Source organism: Pezoporus flaviventris, unplaced genomic scaffold, assembly GCF_033815535.1.
Source record: "Pezoporus flaviventris isolate CSIRO_AGI_PZ_B2104156 unplaced genomic scaffold, CSIRO_AGI_Pfla_v1 ptg000097l, whole genome shotgun sequence".
Classification (NCBI taxonomy): Eukaryota; Metazoa; Chordata; class Aves; order Psittaciformes; family Psittacidae; genus Pezoporus; species Pezoporus flaviventris.
Genome location: NW_026892645.1, coordinates 4,291,508 through 4,317,564, shown reverse-complemented (window position 1 = coordinate 4,317,564; position 26,057 = coordinate 4,291,508). Strand labels below are relative to the sequence as shown.

Here is a 26,057-nt window from a genome sequence, read left to right as displayed (position 1 = left end):
GGTGCTATGGGTAGATGCCCTGCAGCACTTCCATTTTACCACCATACTAAATTTCAGCCCTCACAGGAATGCATACTGATTTATAAAGTGGCTTTACTCTTGCTCTGCTGTCACAACTCAAGACATTACTTGCAAATGCAGGGAGAAGGAAAGTTGCTGTAGAACAAATGACATCAAAGGTTCCAACATTGTTTTAACCTAGCTAAAACTTTGAACAGAAAATGATTTTATAATTGATAATAACAAAGAGCATCATTTTGTGTGGTGTCAAACTGCAGGTTTAATCTGGAAATTAAAACAACCACTACTGAATTAGAATCACAGAAAAAGTTAGAATTACTTACAGTAGGTTTCTTGCCTTCTTTGAGCAATGTTTTTCTTCTTAATGGCCCTTCCATGGTAATGACTCCTAGGGAACTACCTAATGTGCAGCTGCAGGCCCCTGTTGGGCTGGAGAGACAAAACACTGCCATATGTATTTGTTCAGACAAGTAAGGACAAGAAGCAGGCAATATAATTTAGCTCTAAATACATTTTTCCTGCATTGCCTTACCTATATTGTTTACCTGATGCTTAACTCTATATATTTTCCAGACCCAGATATCAAGTAGAAACAAGGATCTTTGAAAAACAGCAAGTCATCAAAGGGAAAACAGGAAATTTTCTATTTTATTCCAGCAAATTATAGCAATTATCTGGATTTCTGGAAATTTATTGCTTACAATTTTTCAATAAGAGTGCTCACAAATGTAATTTTAACTTAAAATAAACTTTAGCTACCAAAAAAGAATGTAGAAAACTACCTTGGCTAACTGGAAGAAAGCTGCAAAAACTATGTAAAACTGCCAAATAATTAATTGTGATTAAAGTATTTTTTGCTTTTCCAGGATAAACACAGAGCTTCCCCACATACCACAGTGAGAAAGCGCTACAGCTGAAAGAACCCAAGCACAGGCTAAGTTAGAGATGTAAACAGCCATTGAGAAGGTAACAACCAAAGACTGACTGGCAGGTGTTGATCTGCTAGAATTAGCTGCTGCTAATCTCTTTTCATTGCCAAGTGATCACAGCCCTGATATTAGGGCCAGTGAAGTTTACCACGGCCACCTAATTCTAATTATTCTAATGTCTAATAACGAATACAAGGGAAAGGACATGTGTACAATCTACCATTCAGTTGTGAAAGGAACACTGTTCTGTCTGTGAACAAGTATGATCGTCTCATATAAACACGCGCTGGTGAAAGCGATACACATAGCAACACCACTAGCAAGTGCATCTCCTTGGATTAAATGGAATTGCCTTGTCTGTGCTGATGTGTATCTTGCCAGTTCCAGTCTTCTAATAAAAGCAGTAGAAGATTCCAGAAAAGGAAGAATGAATGCAAGCATGTGAATTACCTGATGGTGGATAAACATCAGAAATGTATTTTAGGGAGCAATCCTTCCTTGTGGTTTTAATAGGCTTTTCACATTTTTGTCCTCCTACATTTTATATTTCTAGCTTGTATACCTTTATGAAACAAATCTACCTTGGGCACGGCGAGTATTTTCTAGAAGCAGGTGTAATAGAAGAAATACTGTTCCAAAATGTATTCCTTTACTTACTTATAATGTATGCACTTTTATTACTAACTTCTAACTCGTGCTGCTACCAGATGTTGCTAGCTCAAGCAAAATGACTGTACTTACATTTACACATTATATCAACAATTCTACAACAGCTGAAGCAAACTGATTTATACAAAATAAAAACTGGCTGGATTTAAACTCCCAACTAAATCTCACTATTTCCACAATACTGTTTAAGGGGCCTGTTTTCTTTACTGTTCATATATACTTCTTCACTTCCCACTACCGCAGGATTTATGAAGTCCAGGTCACATATGGATACAACAAATGATTCTTATCCCTCTAACTATATAGAGTTTTCCATGTCACCTCTCTTTGGCTTGTAAATGGATTATCTGTTTCTGAAACGTCCATGTCTCGGTGACAAGCAACACTGGGAGTGCCTGCTACATATGGCATTGCATATGCACTCTCTTACTTGGGGTCCAAGGTAACACCTCTTTATTGTACAAAATCAACACATCATACTATAGCTCTCTGACACAAACAGATGTTATGGGTAGCTGTCCTGCAAAGCAGGAAATAAATTGTGAGAAAGGATCAAGAAGGTATCCTTCTAACATCATTATTTGTCACAGGAGGTAAAGATGGCCTTTATGACAAACCTACTCCTGTAATGTCACAAACCCCGAAGTAAACGTGAGTTTTCTGCAATACAGAAGCCAAACATAACTGGTTAAACCAACAACTAAACTCAATTTCATCTGAATGGGCCATTCCCTTGCTTCAGCATTAATAGGAGATGAGGACTCCCATGAATTGATATGGTCATACAAGGATACTTTTGGACACAAAATACATTACGCTAGAAAAGCGTAGAGACCCAAGTGGAAGTTTAGCACCATCCACTAAGCGAGGTAGACCCTGAACTGTACCTGTAGACACAGCTTCGACTCCTAGGAGAATTCCGCATCGGTACCCTCCAGTTAGGCCCCAGCGTGGCATATAAACGACCCCTGTTTGTGAATGCAAATATCTGATGAGGAAAATTCTAGTCTGAGACTTCAACAGTTCAGGGGTTTGGTAAATGTGACAAAGAGAGTTCCCAATCTTTTCAGGTCCATGGGAAGGAAAACACAGTAACTTTACAGTGCTTTAAATCGAAAAATTTGGTGGGTATTTTTGCCCCTAACTAATCAATGATTTGGTAATAAGTAACTACTGATTTAGGGCTTACCTATGTTAGGGATCATTTATGAATTTCTTAGCTAAGTTTGTGGAGTGCTGAGTGTACATGAAGACTGACTCACCTTTCGAGCCCTGACGGCAGCTCCTCGCTGAATTCTGAGCTTTCACTGCTATCTAGAAAAAGAGTAGTAAAGAGAAGGAGTAAGACAATCACTCAAGGGAAAATAAAAAGCCAATGTATGTGCATCACCAGAATAATCTTTGTATCTAGTACCATGGAAACTGCTTACTCAAATCACATTTCAAAGTTGATGTCTTTGGAGTTTGTGGTAAAATCTAAAATTGAAGAGGCTTACATGAGCCTTCCCAACTATAATGAGAATACAGTACCTCACTGATGAACAAACTGTTACTGCTGTGTTTAAACATCAGACATCTACATGTTACTTTAATTTTCATTACACTGCTTTTCCTTCAACAGCTGAGCACTTCAGGAACAAAAAATCCACTTACTTTATAGGACAATATTTCTACCACATCTGTTAAGGCAATTAAAGTTATCAGACATGATATCATTGTGCAACAAGCAAGCACACCTGTAATAGACAAGTTGCCAGCCCTATGTTGCTGCTAAAAGCTGTAACAAATCAGCATGATTGTACTCACAACAACAGTTCCTATTTCTCCTCCAAGCATACGACCAATTTGTCCCTCCTTCCCTGGCACAGCTATTCAGCTCACAGTTTTAATTTGCCCAGGACTGATCTTCTAATGCTCAGTGTAACAGTGAGCTGTGCTCGTGTTTTCAGAAGTTCAAAGATCATCTGTGCCAACCTCTTCTTCATCAAGTTACCTGCTATCCTTCAGAGTCTATTTCCTATTCCAGAAAGAGCCCAGGCCACTTAAACGGTGCCTTTCTCTTTAGAACTTAGATTCTTGATCACTTTGATTTTTATTATTATTTTATTAATCATAATACCATAACATAATTGTCATCATCCTCTTTCACAAGTTCCTTTTCTGTTTCTTTTGAAGTCTCAGCACAGCTGAACTGTTCTCCAATATTCTAAAACCTACTGTTAAATGTTTCTTTGTAAAAAGGGAGCACTCAAAATCTAAATCCACTTTTCAGTAGGCCTTCCCCCCCCCCCCCCCGCTGAAAGCTGACAAACACTGTGTCAGATACAGAGCATACACAAAGAAAATCTTCCTTCATGTCTCTTTGAATAGGTGTCCTGATCTACTTTCTTTCATGAAAGGGATCAGTCTTTGCACAGGAGCTAATGATATTCCTAATTGCCTAATATCTCTCTGAGTTTCCAGATCTCTGGGACAGAAAAGCAGGAATGTCAGTCCCCCCCAGACCCTACCTATGGACAGGCCGTTGGTGAAATGCGAGTTGGGTGCGTGGCCGCGGGCTGGGCTGTGGGACTCCAGGACGCTGTCATCCAGGAGGTGCCGCGGCTTCTCCGTCGGGAAGGTGGCGCTTTTGCTCTCCACTACACTGAACTGACACATCATGCTGGAAAATTGGAAAGAGAAAAATTCAAAACCCCTCTTATGTCATCTAATAGCAGCTCTTGGATCCTGATATTTCCACTCAGACTGTGCCCTATCAACAGGCTATGAAGTAGCAGGCAATTAAACGCACCGCTCAAACTTCTCTGCTGTACATCTGCTCCTTGACCACCGTAACAAGTTTCAGATTTTAGTGGTCTTTGTAAGTAACAATTATGAAATCTCTGCATATGGGGAAATTTTAAGTCTTTCGACTCCTCTCCATATAAAACCTGAACACCCTGGGTGAGGGCAAAGGTAGAAAACCAGGAAAAAGCAGACCCCAGATAAGCCACTGTTTAGTGGTCTTTCACACTAAGCTGAGCTAACACATCAACACTCTGTGACCTTGGACAAGTCACAGGAACTTCTTTTTCCCTAACCCATTAATTATGAAATTTGGTAGATGCAGAAACCTTAACTGGGGAGGCAGTGCTCTTGCTGAGCTGGGTACATGGTAGAGAAAAATGTTTCTAATCCAGATTACCCACGTAAAACAGTACAAAAGGTCACAACTTCCCTGAAGAAGTGTGCGAAGGAGCTAGTAGGATTCCCTAGATGTATTAGCCAGATGTTTGAACAAAAGAAAAAACCCAAGCAGTTATGCACACCAGGGATCCACAGACAAAGTGGATACACAGCTTTCAAGTACTGCCGATGTCTGGCACTAGCAGAGAATAGTCAGTAAAAATAACAAAGTGTCAAGAGAAAACCTAGAGAATACACAGAAAAGCCTGAAGCACTCTTGAAATACATGAAATGGAAGAGACAAATACCAGAGTGTTCTCAAACACTGCTGCTAGCTTAAACCCTTATGATGCATGCAATGGCCTGAGCATGAGCCAGCCCAGAGTACCCACTTGTTTCCCAGGCTGTGGCTCTTCCTGTGCCTTGGTACAGGAGGTGTAGGTAGACTTGCTGACACTGAAGCATCAGGACATGTGGGTCTCCTGCCGAATTTCATAATTGCCAACACATCAGATGGACCTAGAAGACGCCATTTAACACTGAACAGATGCAAACCCCAGAAATCTCATGGGCTGGTGTGTTCAGCTACTGATTAAAATGAATTGTTACAGATAACCAGAAGGCACCATTTCTGAACTGGTTCTTGCGCATTAGGGTTACACCATCCATTTCTCGTATGAATTCATCTCTATAATCTTGAGCTCTCTGGAAGTAATTTTTAAAACAGCTTTGCACATACTTTTAACAATGAACTCCTACAAAAAGTCTTGGCACCCTTACAACAGCTGGATGTGCCAAAATGTAATATGCAGAGCCATAAAGTCAGTTTGTACTTCGGGTGTGAGCAGGAATGCTCACACATGTTTTGAATTTTGTTCACAACTCCATGTTGTGAATAAACTGTAAACAATCTGCTCATACTGACTCACAGCTTGAGCATGTAAGAGAAAGCAGGGGCTTTTCATGTATCTAATGGCCAGACAGATGCATTACTTCTCAATCATCTCTGAGTTCTAGAGATGTCTCACTGCAATTATTCTTCCTCTCATTTTACAGACTTTATGAGGCCTCACGGAAAACACGGACAAGCTGTTCCCTGTTCCAGTTCCTTGACGCTGTTTGCAAAAGGCTGGCAGTGAATGTTGCAGTACAGTGAAGAACAACATGGCCTATCATCCTCAGTGAATGCAAGGCTATTCTTAGCTTCACAATAAACAGCTGAGACTTCACTTTTAAACATTTAGTTGTGGCATTAGTGCTGTGAAAGAAGTGGGAATAACGGTCATGAACTGGCCATTTGCCCCATATCTGTCTCCAGACTTGGTACAGCTCAGGTAGCAGCAAAACAGATTTCCCCCTGTGTTACAGGAACCGCGTCTTGGAGGCTCCAGTGACCTCAGCTTAGTCAGCTTCTGGCCTCTAACCTAAAACCACCCATTAAGAGGTCAACACAGACAGGAACTTTGTGATCTGAAAAACCACATACAACCATCATCAAAATCCTTACAAAACGTCTGGCCTCAAATCAGGCCACCTGGTTCTGAGACGGTGGTTGGTCACTGGAACAGGCTCCCCAGGGAAGTGGTCACAGCACAAAGTATGTCAGAGCATAAGGAGCATCTGGACAACACTCTTAGTAACAGAATTTAGTTTTAGGTAGTCCTGCAAGAAGCAGGGAGTTGGATTTGATGATCCTTATGGGTTCCTTCCAACTGGAGATACTCTCTAATTCTATCTGTTATATAGGCCATACCATCTCTCCCCAAGCACAGAAGTTATTAGTCTATTTCTTCTGCCTTGAACTGAGGATTCATGAGACATAAAAAGAAATGGAAGAACCAGTAATGAGTTTGCCCTAATAAGAGGCAAAAAATAATACAAACTTAGATCAAGTTGCATGAAACACTGGACTCAATTCCACATTACTTCTATTTTTTATTTCCCTACAGCCTAGACTCAGGAATTCCACTATGAACTGGGTCATTACTATGAAGAACTGCAAAGGTTTTTCCCTAGCAGGAAGGAGAAGAATCTCATCCACACAGTGTTCTGCAGATTTGAGCAAATCATTCATTGTGCTGTTTAATTAACAATGAAAGGAGCCTCAAGACAAGCAGAAAGAGTAAAATGCTTCTAGCAACAGAGAGGGAAAATGGGTTCATTAGAGGAACCTTCAGTAATATCATACATAAGATCATCAATTTAGTGGGAGAACAATAGTTTGTAATCCTGTTTTCTACCTTATTCCTATATCACATCTTATACAGGACAGCATTTTTGCCTGCCTGTCTTTGCTTCCATCACACAGTTGAGAATTTGTGAAACATGACAGCAGTAGCATGAGTCACTGGAATATGTGGCTGTGGAGAAGGTCTTCTGCTTAAAGGCCAAACGCAGTTTAAAAGCATTACTTGGTCCAGAGACTCAACCAGAACCATACGCCTGGCAGTTGGGAAGAGGACTGAGTACAGTTCTCTGCTTCATTTTCAAACCCTGAAATTTTGTTGGATGTGGGCTGTAAGACAATACTGGAAGCTTTTTCTCAAGAGAAAATAGGGTTCACCTTCCTCTTCTGCTGTGGAGGCAAAGCACAAGTTAGAATATAAAAAGTAGTGCCTTTCCATCAGGTATTTTTCAACTTGTGAACAGTAAAATACTTAGGACTACTGAGGTGTTTACTACCTGCTAAGAAGCTTAAAATATATTGGAACTGAGACCCAGGATGAAGATAGTGGCAGCTGAAACAGAGTTTTCCTGAAAATTATGAGCATGTATCAGCAAGAGTTTAGTCTGAAACTCAGCATAAACTTCAGTGTTAATGTGGCCACTTCAAAGTTACCATCACACCTTGCAACACATTAAATCACTGCTTGTCCCTTAATTTGGCGGCAAGATTTGTTCAGTTTTCTATTGCTTCCTGTTGTGTCATTCAGCTCTGTCTCTCTGGTGCCAGTATTAAATCCTGATTTATATTAAGTTCTTCTAAGTGGATGACATAGTTCACAGAGAGCTACTGAAACATTATGTTTAACAGACTGTTGAAAGTACAGCCTGTGAAAGAGTAGCAATCTCAAGGCACAGCCCTAAATGAGTACCAGTATGGTGCAGTGCTTTTTCACGCAGACATGCCACATGTAAAAATAACTGTTAAATTTTCTAATACATAATAGTTTAAAGGTTTGTCACCATGGAGAGTCACAGAGCTGAAAGCAGTAGGGCTGTTCAATTAATTTGATGTCTACCAATAAAAGCATATCTGTGTATCTCAGAAAGTAAGACTACAGATTCAGACTTCAGGTTAAAATTCTGCCTGGCTAAGGTGACACATGTCAAGGCTGACAGAATTTGTGGAAATAAGTATTGGAGCCTTACAACTTAAGCCAACAGTTCCAGCATGGCACCCTTGTGATACATCATGATTACAATTACTTGTACATCAGTCCTACTGTAGTCAACTAATTGTACATCAGTCCTGTGAAAGAAGGTAACGGACTTATTCTAATTCCTAGTTATGTGTCTTTAATGAAGATAACAACAGCAGGAAACAGAATGCTTTGTGGGATAAGACAGAAATATCAGCGATGCTGGTATTACTCTGTCTGGAGTAGCCATTTTGTATGTAGTTCAGTATCTTCCACATCTCCAAGGCAAGAGAAGGGAACATGTACAGCTTGCCTCTGTTAACCCTGTGCTAGTTTGCTCTGTTAAGCCTGTAGTAAGGGAAAAGGAATCTGAGCTTAGAACCTTTACAAAGTCTTTGCATCTGCACTGCTGTCAGATGTCTATGAAGAACTGTGAAGTTCAGAGCTCTCATTAGACAGGACCTGTGCTGCAGGGCACACTCAGTTCAGCAAGAAGCCCAGGGTGCAGAGGGTGTCAGCATGAGTTATGGGGCTCAGGGGAGATGACCTAATTTCTGTAAAGGGGTAAGAGATAAGAGAGCCTGTGCCAAGAAGGATGCCAAAGAGGGTAAGTGGTGAGATACTTATGGACATACCAGACTGCTGAGCAATTAGCTGGGGAAGCTATGCTTGATACCGCTGATAACAAAATTCCAATATTTAAATTCATTTGAGATTGAGTTATTTTGCCCCTTTTTTTCCAATAAGTGAAGTCATCTGCTACTGCTAACTCTCCTCTTTACTCTCCTGGCTCCACTCCTAGTGCATACTGTTACCATGATTGCTATTCTGTTATTTTGCCTTTCATGGAGACAAAGCACTCTTAGCAGGATTTTCCAGTCAGCTGGCATGAACAAGGGTTAGTTTGGTTTTCATTATTTCTCAGCATCATTTTCAAGACTATGCTGACATGCACAAAAATAATGTATAAAAATATTAAAACATTATTAAAGATTTGTTTGCATTAGGGAACGTGAGACAACTTCATCAGAGTGAGCTGAGTGCTGTTCAGAGATCTGTGGCAGGAACATTTGGAAAAGTTTACACATATCCCAAAGGATCTCACTGTTTTTTCCTTTGCATAATTTTTCCATGAATAATCCTTCAAATGTTATAAATGAATGTTACTTTTGCAATCCTCCAGTAGAACATGTGAACATTTACAGTCTCCAGAGCTTTTATAAAAAGCAACAGGGTGAAGGAGTTACAGTTCACAATTTTTCTCCACTAAAACCTATCAATAAACCAATACAAGGCACCCAAAGAAAAAACTGAGCACGAGATGCATATTATATGCTGAAACACAGAGTGATTTTTCAAGAAGGTAAAACAGTCTCAAGTTTTTACCACTTTTTGGTGAGCAGCTAAGAAGTAAGGCTGATGCTTACCAGCTCTGTTTCTAAAACTTAATAAAGGCATTCCAAGCCACAGACTCTCCAGTTAAATCTTCGCTGTAAAGTTTTACTGTTCTGTTGCCATTGTAACCAAAGTCAGTGGGTGATAATTAAATCTTTCAAACAGAAAGGCCTACTTACAAAACACACAATAAAGAACTTACCAAGAATTTTGTGCACAGAATCAAGAATGATGCAAAACAAATAAATCTGGAATGATGGCTATTGTAAAAGCATAGTTTAATGTTTAGAGTACTGCTTTACAATTCAACTAAAGCCTATGAATGCATACAAAATGCAAGCACATATTTGTTCTGGATGCTTCTCAGACAAGGGCAAACTTAAGAACAAGAATCAGTCTTTGGCTGCACCCCCCCCATGCTCCCCCAAGTCCTCCAGAAGTCAACCCCCTACTCCCCTCAAGAAAAGAAAAGAAAGGTGAGTTTTACTCAGCAAAACTGGAGCCTGCCTGCTCTCTTTGGAAGCAGTATGCAAAAGCCTTTTGCTGCAGGGGTCAGGACCATGATTTTGGTTATTCAGTGAAAGTATTCTTATTTAATTAATTATTTTTTGTTTGTTTCAAAAGGACCATGAACTATTTCCCATACCCTGCCCAGGGAGGTAGGGGAACGTAAATAGGGTTTGTGTTTCTGCCACATGACCCCATTGCTGTAATTAAGCATCCTATTCTAACCTCCACCTCTACGCTACGTAACAGCAAAAGGTATAGATACATTTATAAAAAGCAATTTGGAAACCTTATTTTGCAATGCATTATTGCTTTTTACCCAAGGACAATCCTTGGTATAGAATACTAGAATACTATAGAATACCAGTCTGTCTACTTTGGCAATCAAGAATTTCTAATTCTAGAAATACCATAAGAAGAAAGAGATTAATTCACTGTTTCATTTTGGACTTTGTATTTTTAACCTTCCATAAATCCTCATTCTCTTTTCAGTTCTGCATCTGAGAAGAGTACATTAAATCTAGGAAAACATTCAGTAGATTTCAGAATCTGTCTGGCTTTGCTGCACTGTCCTTTCCTGCTCTGTTTTTCTTTCACTGACAGCCCAGATGAACCACAATTTTTCCAAGTGCCTTCTACTTGTGTGTAAAGAACATCCTGCTGTTTACATTTTTCTTCAAATCATTCTCCATTTAATTTCTATCTTCCACTCAGCCAGCTACAGCTTGTTATGTTTCCTCCATTCCCTTCTACTTCTCAATGGTCTTTCCTTTATTAAAGCCTTTAGTGGATTATCAGGTGAAATGTGCAGGTTTGCTTTTTTAAACAAGCAGCTTAAAGAAGTCTAATAACAAACTTCTTTATTTAGTAATCCAAAAAAGCCATGGCATGGACATTTCCTTCCTTCCTCAAACTTAATTGATACTTCTTGTGCAAGTGACCTCCCATCCCAAAGTTCTTAAACAAGTGAACAAAAAATGAGAGATTGAGCGAGACCTGCAGCATGTTGTATTCTCTTGCTTCGCTTTACTGCCAGGTTCTAATTTTTAGAACCTATTTTATGTCTACAAGACTCCAGAATACACTTACTAGGCAATTTTTCAGAAGATATTCCTTTATAGACCTTACTGTCTCTGTATATATCCTCAAATCTGTAACAACAACAGCTTGGCCGAGGCCAGTGTGATCTCCTTTGACGTAGTCTTTGCTTTATGTTCAAATTTGGATTAACAAAATATACTAACTTAAAGTTTAATTCCAAAAGCCTGGTTTGCAGTGCGGGAATAAACAGTGATGTGCGTCAGCCGTTGTTGTTATTGACAGACATTACACATTACGAGAAAGAGAAATATCAATTACATGAGCATATGCACTTATATTTTTTCTTCCCTTTTATGGATTTATGGAATCTCTAATTGCCAGCATTTGTGTTACTGATACTGCACCAGTGGAATGTGCAAAACCCTGACTTACACTTCAGCTAAAATTGAATTTCTTGCAGCTGGATCTGCAGGGTAGTGCATGAGCTTGGATGACATCCACATTGGCAGTGAAGACATACCCATTGGGAGAGCATAGCTGCAAAGAAAATGCTCATGTTTGGCTTCAACAAAATACATTACCCAACCATCAAAAAAACAGATTTTTGCAAAAATTATTTCAGGTGACTGCTCTCAAGAAAGAGACAATTTCCCCCACCCTCCAAAAAAAAAAACCCAACAAACCAAAGAGCAGGAAAGCCACTTATCTTCAGGCAGTTTTATACATTTTTAACATTCTGAGGGAGTTAATAGCCTCATAGTTAAAATAAGCATCGGTAAACTAGGACATTAGAGAGGCTTGTTTGGTAAGGAAGTCACAGAAAGTAACAGAGAGTGATAAAGTGAAAAAACGAGCATGATCATTCTCTTCTCAAAAACTCTGTATTTGCTTTGACAAAATGTTCTACAGTTTTTGTGAGGCTTTGGTCTGTTAATCAAAAAAAAGCCTACAGCACACTAATTCTGGCTGGATTTAGTGGTTGATAACAACATGTGAATCCCACACGTTTGTCTGGTATTAATTTCTTTCAAAAATACTCAATGGAGTTGTAAAAATTTGTAGGGAAAGTATCACAGAGGAAGAGATTGGGAAAGAGTGCAAGTTTGAAACTAAAGAGCAAAGTTTTCTGGATGGGTTGTAAAGTTTTGTGAAGAAAACTCATGTTCTTCCATTTCTGCCTTAAGTGCAGTGTAAGAAAAGCAGACACTATGCACACAAAGCAATAAGCAAGCACTTGCAGAAGGATTAGACAATTCTCATTTCCACAGACTGATTGGCTGCTAAAGCACTTAGCACAAACTATTTATTAGTTGCCAAAGCAACCACTAAAACAAATGGCAAAACTAAATGTCAGACTTGGTGTTTACATGGAAAATGACGGTGTAGGGCTTTTTTTTTTATTCTGAAATGCTGGGACTGCTGTACAGATGTCACTGGTGTACACGATACCTGCTTCCAAGAGTTACAGATGTGCAAACACCTTCCTTCTGCTTCCACATCTTCCCCATTTTTAACTCCTACATATCACATACTTTACATCTGATGTATCGACTGCTTCTAAGTAATGAAAATATATGTTGAAAGTTCTTTAGCAGCTCTCAAAGCTGAAGGCACTCAGCACAATGGGCTGGATTTTACCCCAACAACCGAACAGAGAATACACCTGTTTCAGATTAATTATTCCAGACTCCTGGTAAGGTGGTAACATAAAACCTCTGGGATCATTATTCTCCTCTCAAGAATTACACCAGGACCTACTTGGGGGAAAAAAAGAAAAACCAGGAGGGGGTGAAGGTCTGTCCCTGACAATTGCAGAACAACCCCCCCCAAAATAAGGGCTGCTCACAGCTGAGGCCTGGCTGCTAAAAATGACTGCTAAATGCTAACTGTAATGAAGGGGTTCATTACAAATCACAGAATCATAAAGACCAGTCTTTGAGTCACTTAGTATTAGATATACTTTTCTGGATATGGTAATGATTTTAACATTATTGAATCTTTTTATATTGCTTTCCAAGAAGGATAAACACAGTATATTTCAAAGAACAAGTAACTGTTTTCTATACTCTGATCAGCACCAAGCCTTGAGCTTTGCTAAACAACATTAAGATGGTAAAGAACATGCATAAATTTTTCTGTACTGAGCTAGACTTAGCTAGTTGCTTAGAAGGTTAACTTATTTACCATATAGAACATTAAATCTTTTCCTTTGTTCTGGGAAAATGTATTGAGTTATACCTTCCAAAACAATCTGCTTAATAGCTGTACCATAAATGCTGGGCACCTTCTAGCCAACACCGCAGGAACACAGATGTCTTTTACAGCTAATTCAACTGGAAACTGTGAACACTTAGCATACTATAAGCTCTCCAGCTACGTTCTCCCTCTCTCTCTCAAACCATAGCAAGGCAGAATGAACAGACTTAAGCTGCTGCCAAGGAAGTTGTGTGAATCACACAGTTCCTGAAAGCATTCAATGAAACTGCTTAAAGCTCCATTTTAAAGGCTGCTTGCAGGAGACAAGAATCTCTGCAGCGTTATGGAAGGCATGAAATCTCCCCTTGAAAGCACTATTCACAATTATATATGCAATCGGTAATTAAAGGAGACCATCTTAGCCACTAATATACAAAACATAGCTTGTTGTGAGACATTCATTTTAATCAGATGTCTGCCTCCTGTTTGAATTTACTGGAAAACCAGTTGGCAACCGAAGTGGAAAATGGACACATGGTTTTCTCCAGTACTTTGCAAACAGAAATATTGAAGGATTGAACTGTTCTTATTGAGCCTCACATTCATAAAGATACTTTAAGGGGAAAAAAAAGAAACCTATGATGTCCCTGGATAAAGTAAACCGTTAATCATCTTTTGAACAAGAGAAAACTGAAGCTGGATAGAAAATAAAGTCACAAAGCTGGGAAGAAAAAATCATTTCCATCATCAACATAAGTAGTTATACTTTAGGACATGAAAAAGACACTATTCCCTGCACTTAAGTCCATTATGGCTTTTGGAATTATTACCAGTGATATCAAGCTTTTTGTCCGTATTTGGAAACACATGACCACCTACAGAAGGTAGTACGTCACACGCTGAACTCAACTAGACACTACACTGCCATTAGTAACCTAATAACTTTTTGACTGTCGGGAGAACTGAACTGGTGACTGCCCTTCTGAGCCAAGAACCTTTATTTTACCTTAAGATCATTATATTGAGACTCATATGCCTTAAACTATTGAGTGGAACATTAAATTACTGCCTAAATTATTTTGAGATCATCTCTTACCATTATAGTTTGCTGACTGCAAAGGATTTACTGCTGGTACACAATGGCTAAAATGGAAATAATCTCAAACTCCAACCTGAATCCAAATAAAGTTGACTCACCTACTTTCAAATGTGCTAGTTTTAATTCTGCATGGTCAAGTATCTCGTTACTGATAGTTGGGCATTTTAGCTCAGAATTATTCAAGACTAACATATGTCTATATTTCTTTTTATTAATGCTGTGAAATAAACAATAAATTATTGCCTTCATGCTTAGGCAAACTTCAATTTGAATTCATGCTAATTTACTTTAACTGAACTTCTCCAGGAATTATTTTTTTCAATGAAGTACACCGGATTCCCTTTAGTTGCATTTTTGCAACCACATAGGTGCAGGTCACTGAAACATTCCCGTGGGTATTACAAAAAGCTGGTGGCATTCACTGCCCAACTGGCAATACATGAGAACTCCCTAGCTGAGCAAGAAGTACATCAGTCCAGAAGCGTGTCAAGCTTCCAAAGGAAATACTAATAGATGGATGGAGCAAGAAGGATGACTCAAGACTTGGTTTCTAGTCATTGTATTAATTCTCACTCTGAATAAAGCAGCCTTATGGAGCAAACAGGGACACTGCGGATTCTGAGGGGAAAGTTCATCCTCTCCTAATACTGCCAGATACCATATGACCACATAGTCAATTGAGTAGGTACCACAGAACATTGGGCTGATCAGTATTTGTGTACACCAGGTGAGCTCACTGCAGTATAAAGCCAGGAGAGTTTCACAGTTCTTGTTTCCAACTTTGGAACTGTATTTCTAGTTGCCTTCCATTACAGCTCTAATAATGTCTGAGCCCTTAACTAAGAATTAGAGAGTACCGGTGATTATCACATACTATGCTGCTACAACCAATATTAAAATTTCCACCATCATCCTAATGAAATCTTAACACCAAAACCCTAGTGTAAAGTATTTAAACATGAGCAATATGAAGCGAAAGCCAGAAAACAGAAAAGCCCACTCATATGCTTTACATATGGAAAATACAATCATATGAGAGGCAATGACTTAGTTTTAAGTTTCAAGTATGAAAAAGCAAATCCTCACAAGAGCAAAATCAATTACATGATGTGGTGGGTTGATCTTACTGGCTTCCACATGCCCACCAAGCTGCTCCATCACTCCCCCTCCTCTGCATGATGGGGGGAGAAAACAAGATTAAAAAAAACTCTTGTGGATTGACATAAAGGCAGTTTAATAAAGAAAAGCAAAAGCTGCACATGGAAACAAAGGAAAACAAAAATAATTTATCCTCCTCTTCCCATCAGCAGATAATGTCCAGCCACTGGCTGGAATGAAGGACCTCAGCACTCGCAGTGGTTCACGTGGAAGACAAATGCCTTAATATTGAATGCTCCCCCTGCAACCCTCAATTCTCTCAGCTTTTATTGCTGTGCACAACGTATGGAACATCTCTTTGGCCAGCCTGGGTCAGCTGTCCTGACTGTCCCCTCTTAACCTCTTGCCCACCCCCAGCCTTCTGGCCTTTTGCAGGGGGCTGGTTTTGGAGAGAGAGCCTTGATGCTGCGAGCACTGCTCAGCAGCAGCCAAAACACTGGTGCCTTATCAACACCTTTCGAGCCACAAAGACAACTTAACTCCATCCCAGCCGGACCCAATACACATGTCTGTACAAAGAAAGTGTTAATTAAGAACTCCTTTTGAACTTACCTAGTTAAAAAAACGCTTCCTCCTGTGAACGACTTCCTTGTACTTTACACAGCAATTAATAAAATTGAGCATTGAGGGGGAAGGGAAGAGTGCCTTCCTGAAGAAATTCTTGCTTCTATAGATTTTATTCCTTTTTCCTGAGAACTTGATTCCTTTATCCTTACTTGTTTTCCCTAGGTTTCTAATCTCAGCAGAGGAAAGTCCAATAGATTTTTATGCTACCTATTAAAAATGTGAAAGCTAACAATAAATCATCTTAAAACCACTCCTCTTTGCCATCCAGGTAAACCCGATTTCCAGAAAGCAAATAACAATATATCCCTCCTCTACAAACTCTGCAAATTAAACTACTCATAACTGATTCATTCCTCCAAAATCCCTCTGACATAAAATGGGATTAGCCATATACTTCAGTGAAGGATTTCTGTAATGAAAAATCAAAGTTTCAAATGATGTTCTATACCTGCAAGATCTTCTTTGGAAGAAACGAGTCGAGGAGAGCTGTTACCTGGCTCAATTCTTAATGACAATCTGGAAAAGAAGATAATTAAATGAAAGTTATAATATTATAAGCTACCCTGCTTCACTGTGTTTTTTATGATGCACTCGTTGCCTTCTCAGCACTCCAGTACATCTTGATCTTCCAGTGCATATGACTTTTGCCACCTCTCATGTTTACACACTCTCGACATTTATAGGTTCTTTGTTCTGTACCAGTTTGACAAAAAAAATTGTGGAGAGCCACAATGTTAAGTAAACTTTAATGGAATAGGCTTAAACCCAAAGGAAATAACTGCTGTCATTGCACAGCATTACGCACGCAGAGTTGTGAAGGTTTCAAGCTACAGACTGCAGTTCTCTGCTGGATAAAAACACCAGTGAAAGCCTTTTGTACTAAAGACATGCACAAGAGCGGGATGGGATGGATGACAACAGATGACAACCACCTGAGACAGCATTTCAAAACCAAAGTTTATGCAAAACAGAACACTCATTTCAACTTGTTTCATGTAACAGTTGTTCTCTAACCAGCAGCAAACAACCCTTCTCCCCCGAACCTGTCACTGTTCCACAAATACTTATTTCTTTCTTCTGTTTCTGTCTGTACAAGGGAGCTGTTACTTATCCGTCCCCACATGTGGTAACTGCATGTTGCAGTTTCTGCCAGCTTTGAAGAACTCATCTCTGATGTTCTTTCCTTATGTTGTTATCAAAGACGTTATTCAGTTTTACTAGTCCCCTGTGGCAACAGCCACAATTTATTTGGTCACTGTGGAAACATTTTTCTAATAAGCCCATAGCAAAAAGATACAACTGCAATTCAGTCAATGTAAGCAAATAGCTTCTCCCTTTTACAGTGATGTGGTTTGTAATGCACTCCTCTGAAAATGTAATCTAGCTATTCAACATAAAAAAACACAGGATGTGTTAAAAGAATAAGAAATAAATATGAGCCTAAATTTGAACGATGTTAAACATAAAATACTCATGGTGACACATTTAACAAAATATTGACGATAAACTGTGAGAAAAGGGAATATATTCTGACAAGGAGATGTCACCCCTCGACCACCTTCTCTCCTGTTCACTCTCACACCCAGAGGGCTGGAAACAATAGGAAACATTTTCATTCCAAAGAGATACTGACAGTCAGTACAGTCTCAACCAGCCTTGGCTTGTTTGCCACCACCCAAATTCATTTTTGCAATTCCTCTGACACTGCATTTTCCACTGAGCAGCACAAGTTCCATGCGTGTACACGCATGCTCTGCTCTCACCTCACCTCATATGCAGAAAATGAAATATGCACCCAGTCTTGAACACAGTTCTATTTCATGGAAGGATTCTCTCCAGCACAGGATGGAACTACTTCTAGGATAGTGAAGCTACTTTTACATAATTCTCCTAATATTAGGCAAGTAAAAGAAGACAGGGAATAGCCTTACATGAAGAAGAAATTTAGCTGCTCCATGAGGAGGCTGAACAAAACTTACTCGTCTTTTCTGAGACAAGACTTAAGTTGCAGTAAAGCAGTTCAAGCCTCAAAGCTGTCACTCAGAGCATTTCTGACCAGCATTTGTGTATGAAGCAGAATGGGTCTGATGTATCTTGAACATTTTCAGCTGCCTATGTAGCACTTAAACAGTAGGTCCAACAGCTTCTGGAAGCTTCACTGTCCCCAAGAATGAACTGTGGAAGAGCAGCCAAGTCACAATTATAGCTATTGATCAATAGCTCGAGTGTGAGGTGTCCCTGCCCATGGCAGGGGGGTTGGAACTTGATGATCTTAAGGTCCTTTCCAACCTAAACCATTCTATGAATCTATATGGCCGCTGGAACACTAGAAATCTCAGGCTAACACAGTGCTGCCTAGCTAAGGAGAAAACTGCACACCTGGGGACAAGCACTGTCTTACACCCCTGAAGGAGGAAGAAGATCCTGCAGCAGCTGCATCTGGTACCTATGAAGGCTACCTCTGCATCTGGTACCAGTAACGCCCTGAGATAACAAAGATTAGCAATACATTTTGGATATAGCTGGAAGGAATCTTGATGCTTTGGGTCCTGGTTTTTCTCCCTTAGTCTTGTAACCAGCAAAAGTTGTAATTTCTCAGCTTCTGCAGAGAACAGCGTATAGGCTGAGCAAAAAAGACCTATTATTTTTAGGTTATGACATCATTGTCAGGGGTTTTCTGGAGTGTTCCTACTTGCTGACAAGCACAAACCTAAAGCGAGCAATTGGACTGGCACAAAAATTGTGGAGAAGAGCTTGTTTATATAAAGTGGCTGCCAAATTTCCCTTTTCAGTGCAACTGAGGTTCTCATTTGGCAAAATGTGTGTTGGGATCCTGCCAATACATTTTAGGGCAACTATCTAAGCTTCTCTCCCTGACAGCCTGGTACTGAGATAGTTCTGTTCTCTCTGCCAAAGGTCAAGCATCCATCTCTTCAGAGCACACTAATGCTGTCCCTGGCTCAAAAAGAGTGGTCACTTTAAAGAGAAAGAAAGATGAGATTCTTTTCCACTATAAGAACTTAGAAGTCTTTGCCTTTTTAAGGCTTACAGTTTCTTCTGGCATGGGACCAGAAAATGCTATAAAACTGAAGACCTACTAGGGAAAACCGAGAGGAAAATGTGAAATCAAATATTCAAAACAAAATTCAAAAACTTCTGCACAAATACAAAGATAGAAGAGGCATCAGAGTTCTCCTTCAGGGCAGTTGTGTGCAGTTTTGATGAATAGACTTTAATTTAAAGCTTTATTCTGATGAAACAAAGGTGGCAGAAAAAGGTCAAACTTTTCCAATGTACAGAAACTGCAGCAACTTCACTATGCTAAGAATCAAGTATTTCCCTCTTTTTAGTATCTCTTGTGAGATCAGTCCAGATTTTCCTTGCCATAGTAAAGCCTAGAAAGAAAACTCCTAAATTTGACTGAAATAGTCTCAGAAATAACTAAAGCAGAAGAAGTTGTACTAAGTCTTTAAGATACACCAAATACCTTCCAGCATTATCAGCAAGGCTGCAGCTAAAGTTAAAATGATTTTCAGATTTAAGCTGGAATTACTCATGACTTGTAGTTCTTCAAAGTATTCTGTTACAGTATCATATACTCACAGAAACCACTTGTTTAATCTATTTTTCTTAAGATATTACAGTTCATGAAAGCTGTTGTATATATAGTGTTAACATTGATGCATCATCAGGAAACTCCATCTAAAAACCACATTAAGCAACATGACCACTTTCTTGAACCCAATCCAAGAGCTGTAAAGCCTGTACTAACCACAGTTCTTCACTACATCACTACTATAGTTTTTCTGTATGTTCATGATTTTAATGAAGCATAGAATTTTGTGGGTAATTAGTAAATAATGACTGTTAAATATTAATACTGAGATTTAAATCTCAGACTACTCTTAACGAAGCCATGGATTGCCTGAGCTTTTCAAAAAGCTGTGCATGATGCTAACGTTCAATATGCATCTGTTGCAGAACGCATCTCTATTTGTGAGCACATACAATGTCTGGAGGCTGAGAAAAGGGAAAACATACGTATTCTATCATTGGTACTCTGGCACGAATTCCAATTCCATGAAGCAGATAAATTTTGCTATGAAAAAAAGTCAAACACATTCTTTTTTCCAAATAATTTTCCTACAGAAACATCACTATGCTCAGTATCTGTGATCAACCAGCCACAAAAGCACAAACCATAGTCAAGCATGATCTTTCACAGTGAACTACCTTCAGCCAATGACTTTCTGTTCCACTTTAAATCAAACTAATAGCCAAGTGATCTTTCCATTAAATTCCACAAAATCTGAAGAAAAGAACAGTACTTACTTATAATTATCATCTTCTACGAACTTCTGAAGTTCTTCAATGTAACGAACAGACTTCAAATACTTTTGCACATGGGGCAGTGTTGTAAGATGATCTGTGGAGTGTTCAAACAGAAGATGAACATTAATGTCACCCAAAATTCCTCATTCTTTCACGTTGGGCTTTTTTGTTTGGGGGTTCGTTTGTTTTTTTTTTCCTAGTTCTTATGGTTACCTTAATGGAAACTGAGATTTTAAACATTCCTAAATAATAAATCAGGCAGAAACATGAAGAGACTTAAAAAAATTAGAATGCTGAATACCAAGAAACAAAGACACTAAGTTCAGAATGACAGGAAAATCCCTTGACATCTAGTCAGGAACACGCCTTGTAGTATCTAACATATCGTCTCTGAAAGACAACTCTTTTAAAAGGCACCTATTATTCCAGAATATTATTTCTTCAAGGCCATGCTTTAATTGTCATTCTCATTTCAACAAAAGCACTAAAAATTAATGTACAGCAATACAGAAAGCCACCAAAACTGTAAAAAGGAAGGATTAGTGACATAATGAGGTTTCTTTGTCCAAGTATTCAGACAAAATGAAACTCATAGTAAGAACATGATAGCTGAATAATCAAGCTATTCAGAATCATACACTATTATGGCTAGTCCCTTTGAATACACTATAACACCCAAGCTGACAGCAAAGGACCAGAACTGAATACTTAAGCATACACAAGTGATTTCTCACCTCCTTTTTTTCACAATCTAAATTCTTTTTTTTCCTATTCAAAACTCTCCAAAACTGTAGCATTTAAATGTTCTGAACTTACTCAATTCTGCAGCTGCTCTCAATGTTTCCCAACTTATTTCATGTTTAAGCTAAGAAAAGTTATGCTAAGTCACCAACAGCACTCTGAGTATTCATCAACAGCCCCAAACCAGCACATTTCTTGACATAAGGCTTCACTAACAGCCTAGAAAATTTGAGAGTAAAATGCTGTTAACAAAAAGGAACAGCCCCTCAAGTTCCTCACTTCATCAACAAGTGAGGTATGTGGAAAAGCTTAACACACAATTTTACAATTGTTGTGTAGATAGCAGTATTTGTATTTCATTTTGTAAACGTATCAGTATGCTAACAATAAAACTAAGACATTCTATGCTCCAAAGACATCATACCTACTGCAAAGGAAAGATATTAAGATGTTTCTGACTGCCTCTGATGGGAACAGAATATAACCCAAATGCAATAGCTGTACTTGAAAATATGTCATTTGTAGTCCACATTTTGCAGTAAACTCTGCTCAACTTCTGTTATAGCTCTTACAATTAAGAGTAAATGCATATTTGCTTAATTTACTGGTAAGACTGAAATTGCACAGAAGGAGAAGCTACATTACTTACTAGTGTTCAACTCTACCAACGTTAGCCTCTTGTGCTGCCTTTACACAGGACTGAAACCACACAATATTGTACTACAGAATTTTTAGTTAAGCCTTAACAGATACAAAAGATTTACCAACCATAGTTACAGGAGACTTGCAGATCAGCTATTATTCGGAGAATATTGTTCATTTGATTGGATCTTTGTTCATTCTCCATAATGCTGCCTGAAGCAGGATATGCAGAATCAATGTAGATTAAATCCAGGAGATAAATTCCTGAAACAAACAAACCAATCAACCAATTGGTCTACGTTTCAACCACAAATAATTGAATCATTTTTCATGAACAGAACCTCCAGCAACTATTCACCCCCACTGTGGTCTGGACCCATCACACAAAAGAGAGCTTCGGATTTGCTTGGTGAAAAAACTTCAGAATCAGTGCTTGAGTTCTATGACACCTCTTGAAAAGATTTTGCAATTCTATAAGCTAATGTCTGCTATGAGTACTTTGCAGGACCATGTCAAGGACAAGGACACTAAGAAAAGAAAAGTGACAGCTGCTATGAACTGCTAATGACAGTACAGGCAGCATGCATGTAGCTGACAGTGAGCACAACAGCCTCTGGCCACGAGCTTCACTACCACTATTTACCACATGAAGATATTACTGCATGTTCTGGCTGAGGCTCTAGGCTGCATTTGCTGGAGCAACTGCTCGAGGAGGTGATATTTAGCTTTTGATCATGTGATGATTTAAAAAAAGCAGAAAGAAAAGGCGTTTATTTCTTAATGTCTTAATTGAAAGAATGGCAGTTATTTGCCTAGGCCCAGATTTCTCAGTGAGACGCAAAGATGCTGACTGTTCTTCCTTGTGCTGCACTTTTCCAAAGCGCTAGTTGACGAGACAAAATATCTGGTTGGTAAGGAAGCCTATTATAGTCACAGAAGTCACGTGTAGCAAGATGTCAGGTATCTTCATCACCATAAATATACTTACATCCAGTGTTTGTATGTTGTATGGTACTTCTACCTTTACACATTATGAGAAAAAGGCAGACTTAAGGCTGAAATAAATCCATGATAAAGTATAAGATCTTTTACATAGTACCCATCTGCTTTTTATCAACACATGCCATTCAGTTTCACACAAACTATTTCGATTTTTACTGAGCTTCTTTTACAGCCCTAGAACAGTCAGACAGCAAACACAAACGAAGGGGAAAATACTAACTGGGAAGTATATACAATCATCAAGTTTGAGAAAACTGGATCTTCACTGTAATTACATACAAAGTTTTAGGTTTCAGCTCTGGAAAACTGAAAGATAATTCTACAACACAGCCTTGCAAAACTCATGAAAGCAACTATGAAAGCATAATGCAAGGCTCATCTATTTACTTCAGCAGCTAATGGAATGTGTTTAAATGAAGATGCGGAAGAGTACCACTCTTGCCTTTTGTGAGGATACTTTCATCAGTTTCAGTATTTCAATTGTATGAGTGCAGCTAAGGAGTACAGAGGCTCTGAGTGTGTGTGTAAAATCAGTTCAGTTTAGGACTTCCAGCTATGCTCTCTGTTGATCAGACCCTGGGTGCAATCATAGGATGGAAAAAAGTTGTAATGCACAGTACTCTGTGGCTCAACAAAGTCTGCTGAGGTAGAGTTGTAACAATACACTTCATCATCTTCAGTGTGTCCTTGGCCACATAGGCACTTTGTGCAAAGACGCCCTGCAGTAAGTGAGAGCAATCACTGTATAAAGGAGACTTGCTGCTCTTTTGCTTCTTCATGGAGCCATGCGACACCCAGGGATACCCAAACTAGACAATACAAGAAAGAAATTGTGGCTTCACCCATTCTTAACATAGGTTTTGCTTTTCCAAATTTAAAAAATCCCGTAACTGCACAATCTGCAGGAAATACGAAGTACTTAGATTTATAATCACATAACTTTGAACACAAGTTTGCAAACAGTTCATGCAAAACTTACACAAACACAAAGCCATTGCCAGTAGTGATAAAGAATAATGAAGTGGATGCAACCCGAATACTGTAATACCATTTACAGTAGAAATCTTTTATGTATAGTCTTTGATATTTTGACTTCTACTGACAAAATGAGGTGCAGATCAGATTCTGCTGGATGTGCAATTCTAAGAGGAAATCACAGTTTACACAGTGAACTTACAGCAAAATATAACTATGTTCTAGCATGACTAAAACAGTCTTTTTGCATCTCTAAACTTAATGCTTCTGTATAAATTAAACAACCCAAAATAACCTGTGCATGATGATTTGTGTCACTCTGCACTCCATACAGAATGGAAGCTCAACCAATGGAGGCAGCTCAAAGCAGAAGAAACTAAACTGATGGATGCCAATAAAAAAAATCAGACTTAATATGCTGGAATATAGCAAAACATATTCTCTGTAAATTCACATCAAGCTCACACCTTTTCAGGAGTGTTCCTCTCCTGCCTCCTTTCAAAGCAAGAAGGATTAGTTTCTACTGATCTTTTTCTTAGTGTTACCAGACTTCACCTGGGCAGTGGCATTCTGAACTCTTCCATATATATGATGCAATAATAGGAATAGATGAGAATACATTTATTTTGCTCAGAGAAATACAAATTCTTCCCTTCAGCAAGACTTTAAGACCTGCTTCTCAAAGGAAAGGCTTGGGGTTGCCATATGCCAAAGAAAACATACAGTACTAGTTTTTCAAACCTTGGCTTACATTTGTGCTACTGTGCACTGAGAAAGCTCTCTAAGATGTGAAGCCACCAGGATATTTTCCAGAGGGTGAGCTCATGGGCAGCTGCTTCCACAGACAAAACATTTTCCAGTGATACTGACTTTTCTCCATTGTTACTAGAACTGATTTTGCAGCTGGATATTGTGTGCAGACAACACAGTATTTATTACCTTATGGCATCATGGAAATAACACCACAGAAGTAGGAAAAGCATGGCCAAATAATCCAAAACTAAATTTATCAATGAATTCTCACTGTGTGAAAGCAACTGATTGTTTTTAAATTGGCAAAAAGAATTCTAATACCCAGCTCTTAATTTTGTATTTCAGAGCTCAAAGTAAGCAGTAATGGTACTGACAGTTTCAAGACAGAGAAACTGAAGTACAACAACAAGGTGACCCTGAAATGTCAGTTAACACCACCCAGATGATACAGTTTGAGGGCTCCATCCTCCAGACAACAACTTCCAAGGCTAAAGTTTTACTGAAAAAGTATTTATAGATAAGTGCAGTGCTCAGCAGGATGCAAATCTAAGTCTCAATATTTGTGCCTTCATTCATAGCTAAGCTGCTTTTATTACTTCTTTATTCAATACTCATGGCTTCTGAAGAAGAAAATAGTACTGATGCAGATAATAAGCACACTTTGCAGTTGATGGGTACTAACAACATACTCTTAAGAAAGATAATCTCAAGCCTTCCGAAATCAGTATTCAGCTTCACTCAATTCTGATGAACCTCAGTGCAAGCATATACAATTTTCATTAACAGCTATGGTGTGGGATTTCTTCCTCATTGAGACAGACTGACATAACATGCTATGAAAGACAGAATACTTTCAGTCAAGTAAATCACATGTACAGAGTTGAACCAGAGGGAAAAGCTGGATGGTACTACTTTAAACCACAGTGACATTTACTTTAAATTTGGGTTCAGATTTTCTGTTCTGGCACAGATTTCTTTGACCTGGGCAAGTTATTGTTATCCTCTACTTCCCACAAGTTCAGGGAGATAGACAGAATTGCTCTGTCAGAAAGACCTCAGGAAAATAAACATTATGACTGGGAAAACTTAACAAAAGTGGATTAAATTATAGAAAATACATAATTATGTACAGCTATGAAGGAGCAGCACCGTGTATTCTCAACAATTCAGAAGTTCAAATATCTTGGGGGGGGGGGGGGCTGTGACAATTTGCAAGCAGAAGGTGTAATAAAAAACTTACAGTACCTAAAAATGTCTCACAAGCACGCACTGTTGCAAAACATCATAAAAAAACCTGCAGATACAGAGTGAAAATTCGTATCATTCTCAGTTGTGTCCTTTTTTGTCTTTTATTTTTTTATAATGGATCTAAAACTATCCTGTGAAATAGTAGGGCTAACAACCCCAAAATTAAGGGGTTAAAGCATACTCCTACTGTATACTTTACATATACTTTAGTGCACAGTGCTCTGCAGTGCAATTCTGCAAATGCAAGTTAGGAAA

General features: G+C 38.8%; 1 protein-coding gene across 8 annotated transcripts in view; it reads right to left on the bottom strand.

The window, feature by feature from the left end:
* The window catches only part of RALGPS1 (Ral GEF with PH domain and SH3 binding motif 1), a 75,893-nt gene that overhangs the window by 5,489 nt on the left and 44,347 nt on the right, over nucleotides 1-26,057 (bottom strand). For 6 of the 8 annotated variants that reach the window (XM_061476644.1, XM_061476648.1, XM_061476646.1 and 3 more), the window contains 8 exons: nucleotides 21,951-22,088; nucleotides 20,442-20,535; nucleotides 16,558-16,625; nucleotides 5,177-5,303; nucleotides 4,130-4,281; nucleotides 2,882-2,933; nucleotides 2,507-2,587; nucleotides 345-450 (listed from right to left, as the gene is read on the bottom strand). In XM_061476644.1, the coding sequence (XP_061332628.1) occupies nucleotides 345-450; nucleotides 2,507-2,587; nucleotides 2,882-2,933; nucleotides 4,130-4,281; nucleotides 5,177-5,303; nucleotides 16,558-16,625; nucleotides 20,442-20,535; nucleotides 21,951-22,088 (818 nt within the window). Of the gene's footprint in view, nucleotides 1-344; nucleotides 451-2,506; nucleotides 2,588-2,881; nucleotides 2,934-4,129; nucleotides 4,282-5,176; nucleotides 5,304-16,197; nucleotides 16,317-16,557; nucleotides 16,626-20,441; nucleotides 20,536-21,950; nucleotides 22,089-26,057 lie in introns of those variants that run through there. The other 2 variants (XM_061476651.1, XM_061476652.1) reach the window with 2 other exon arrangements.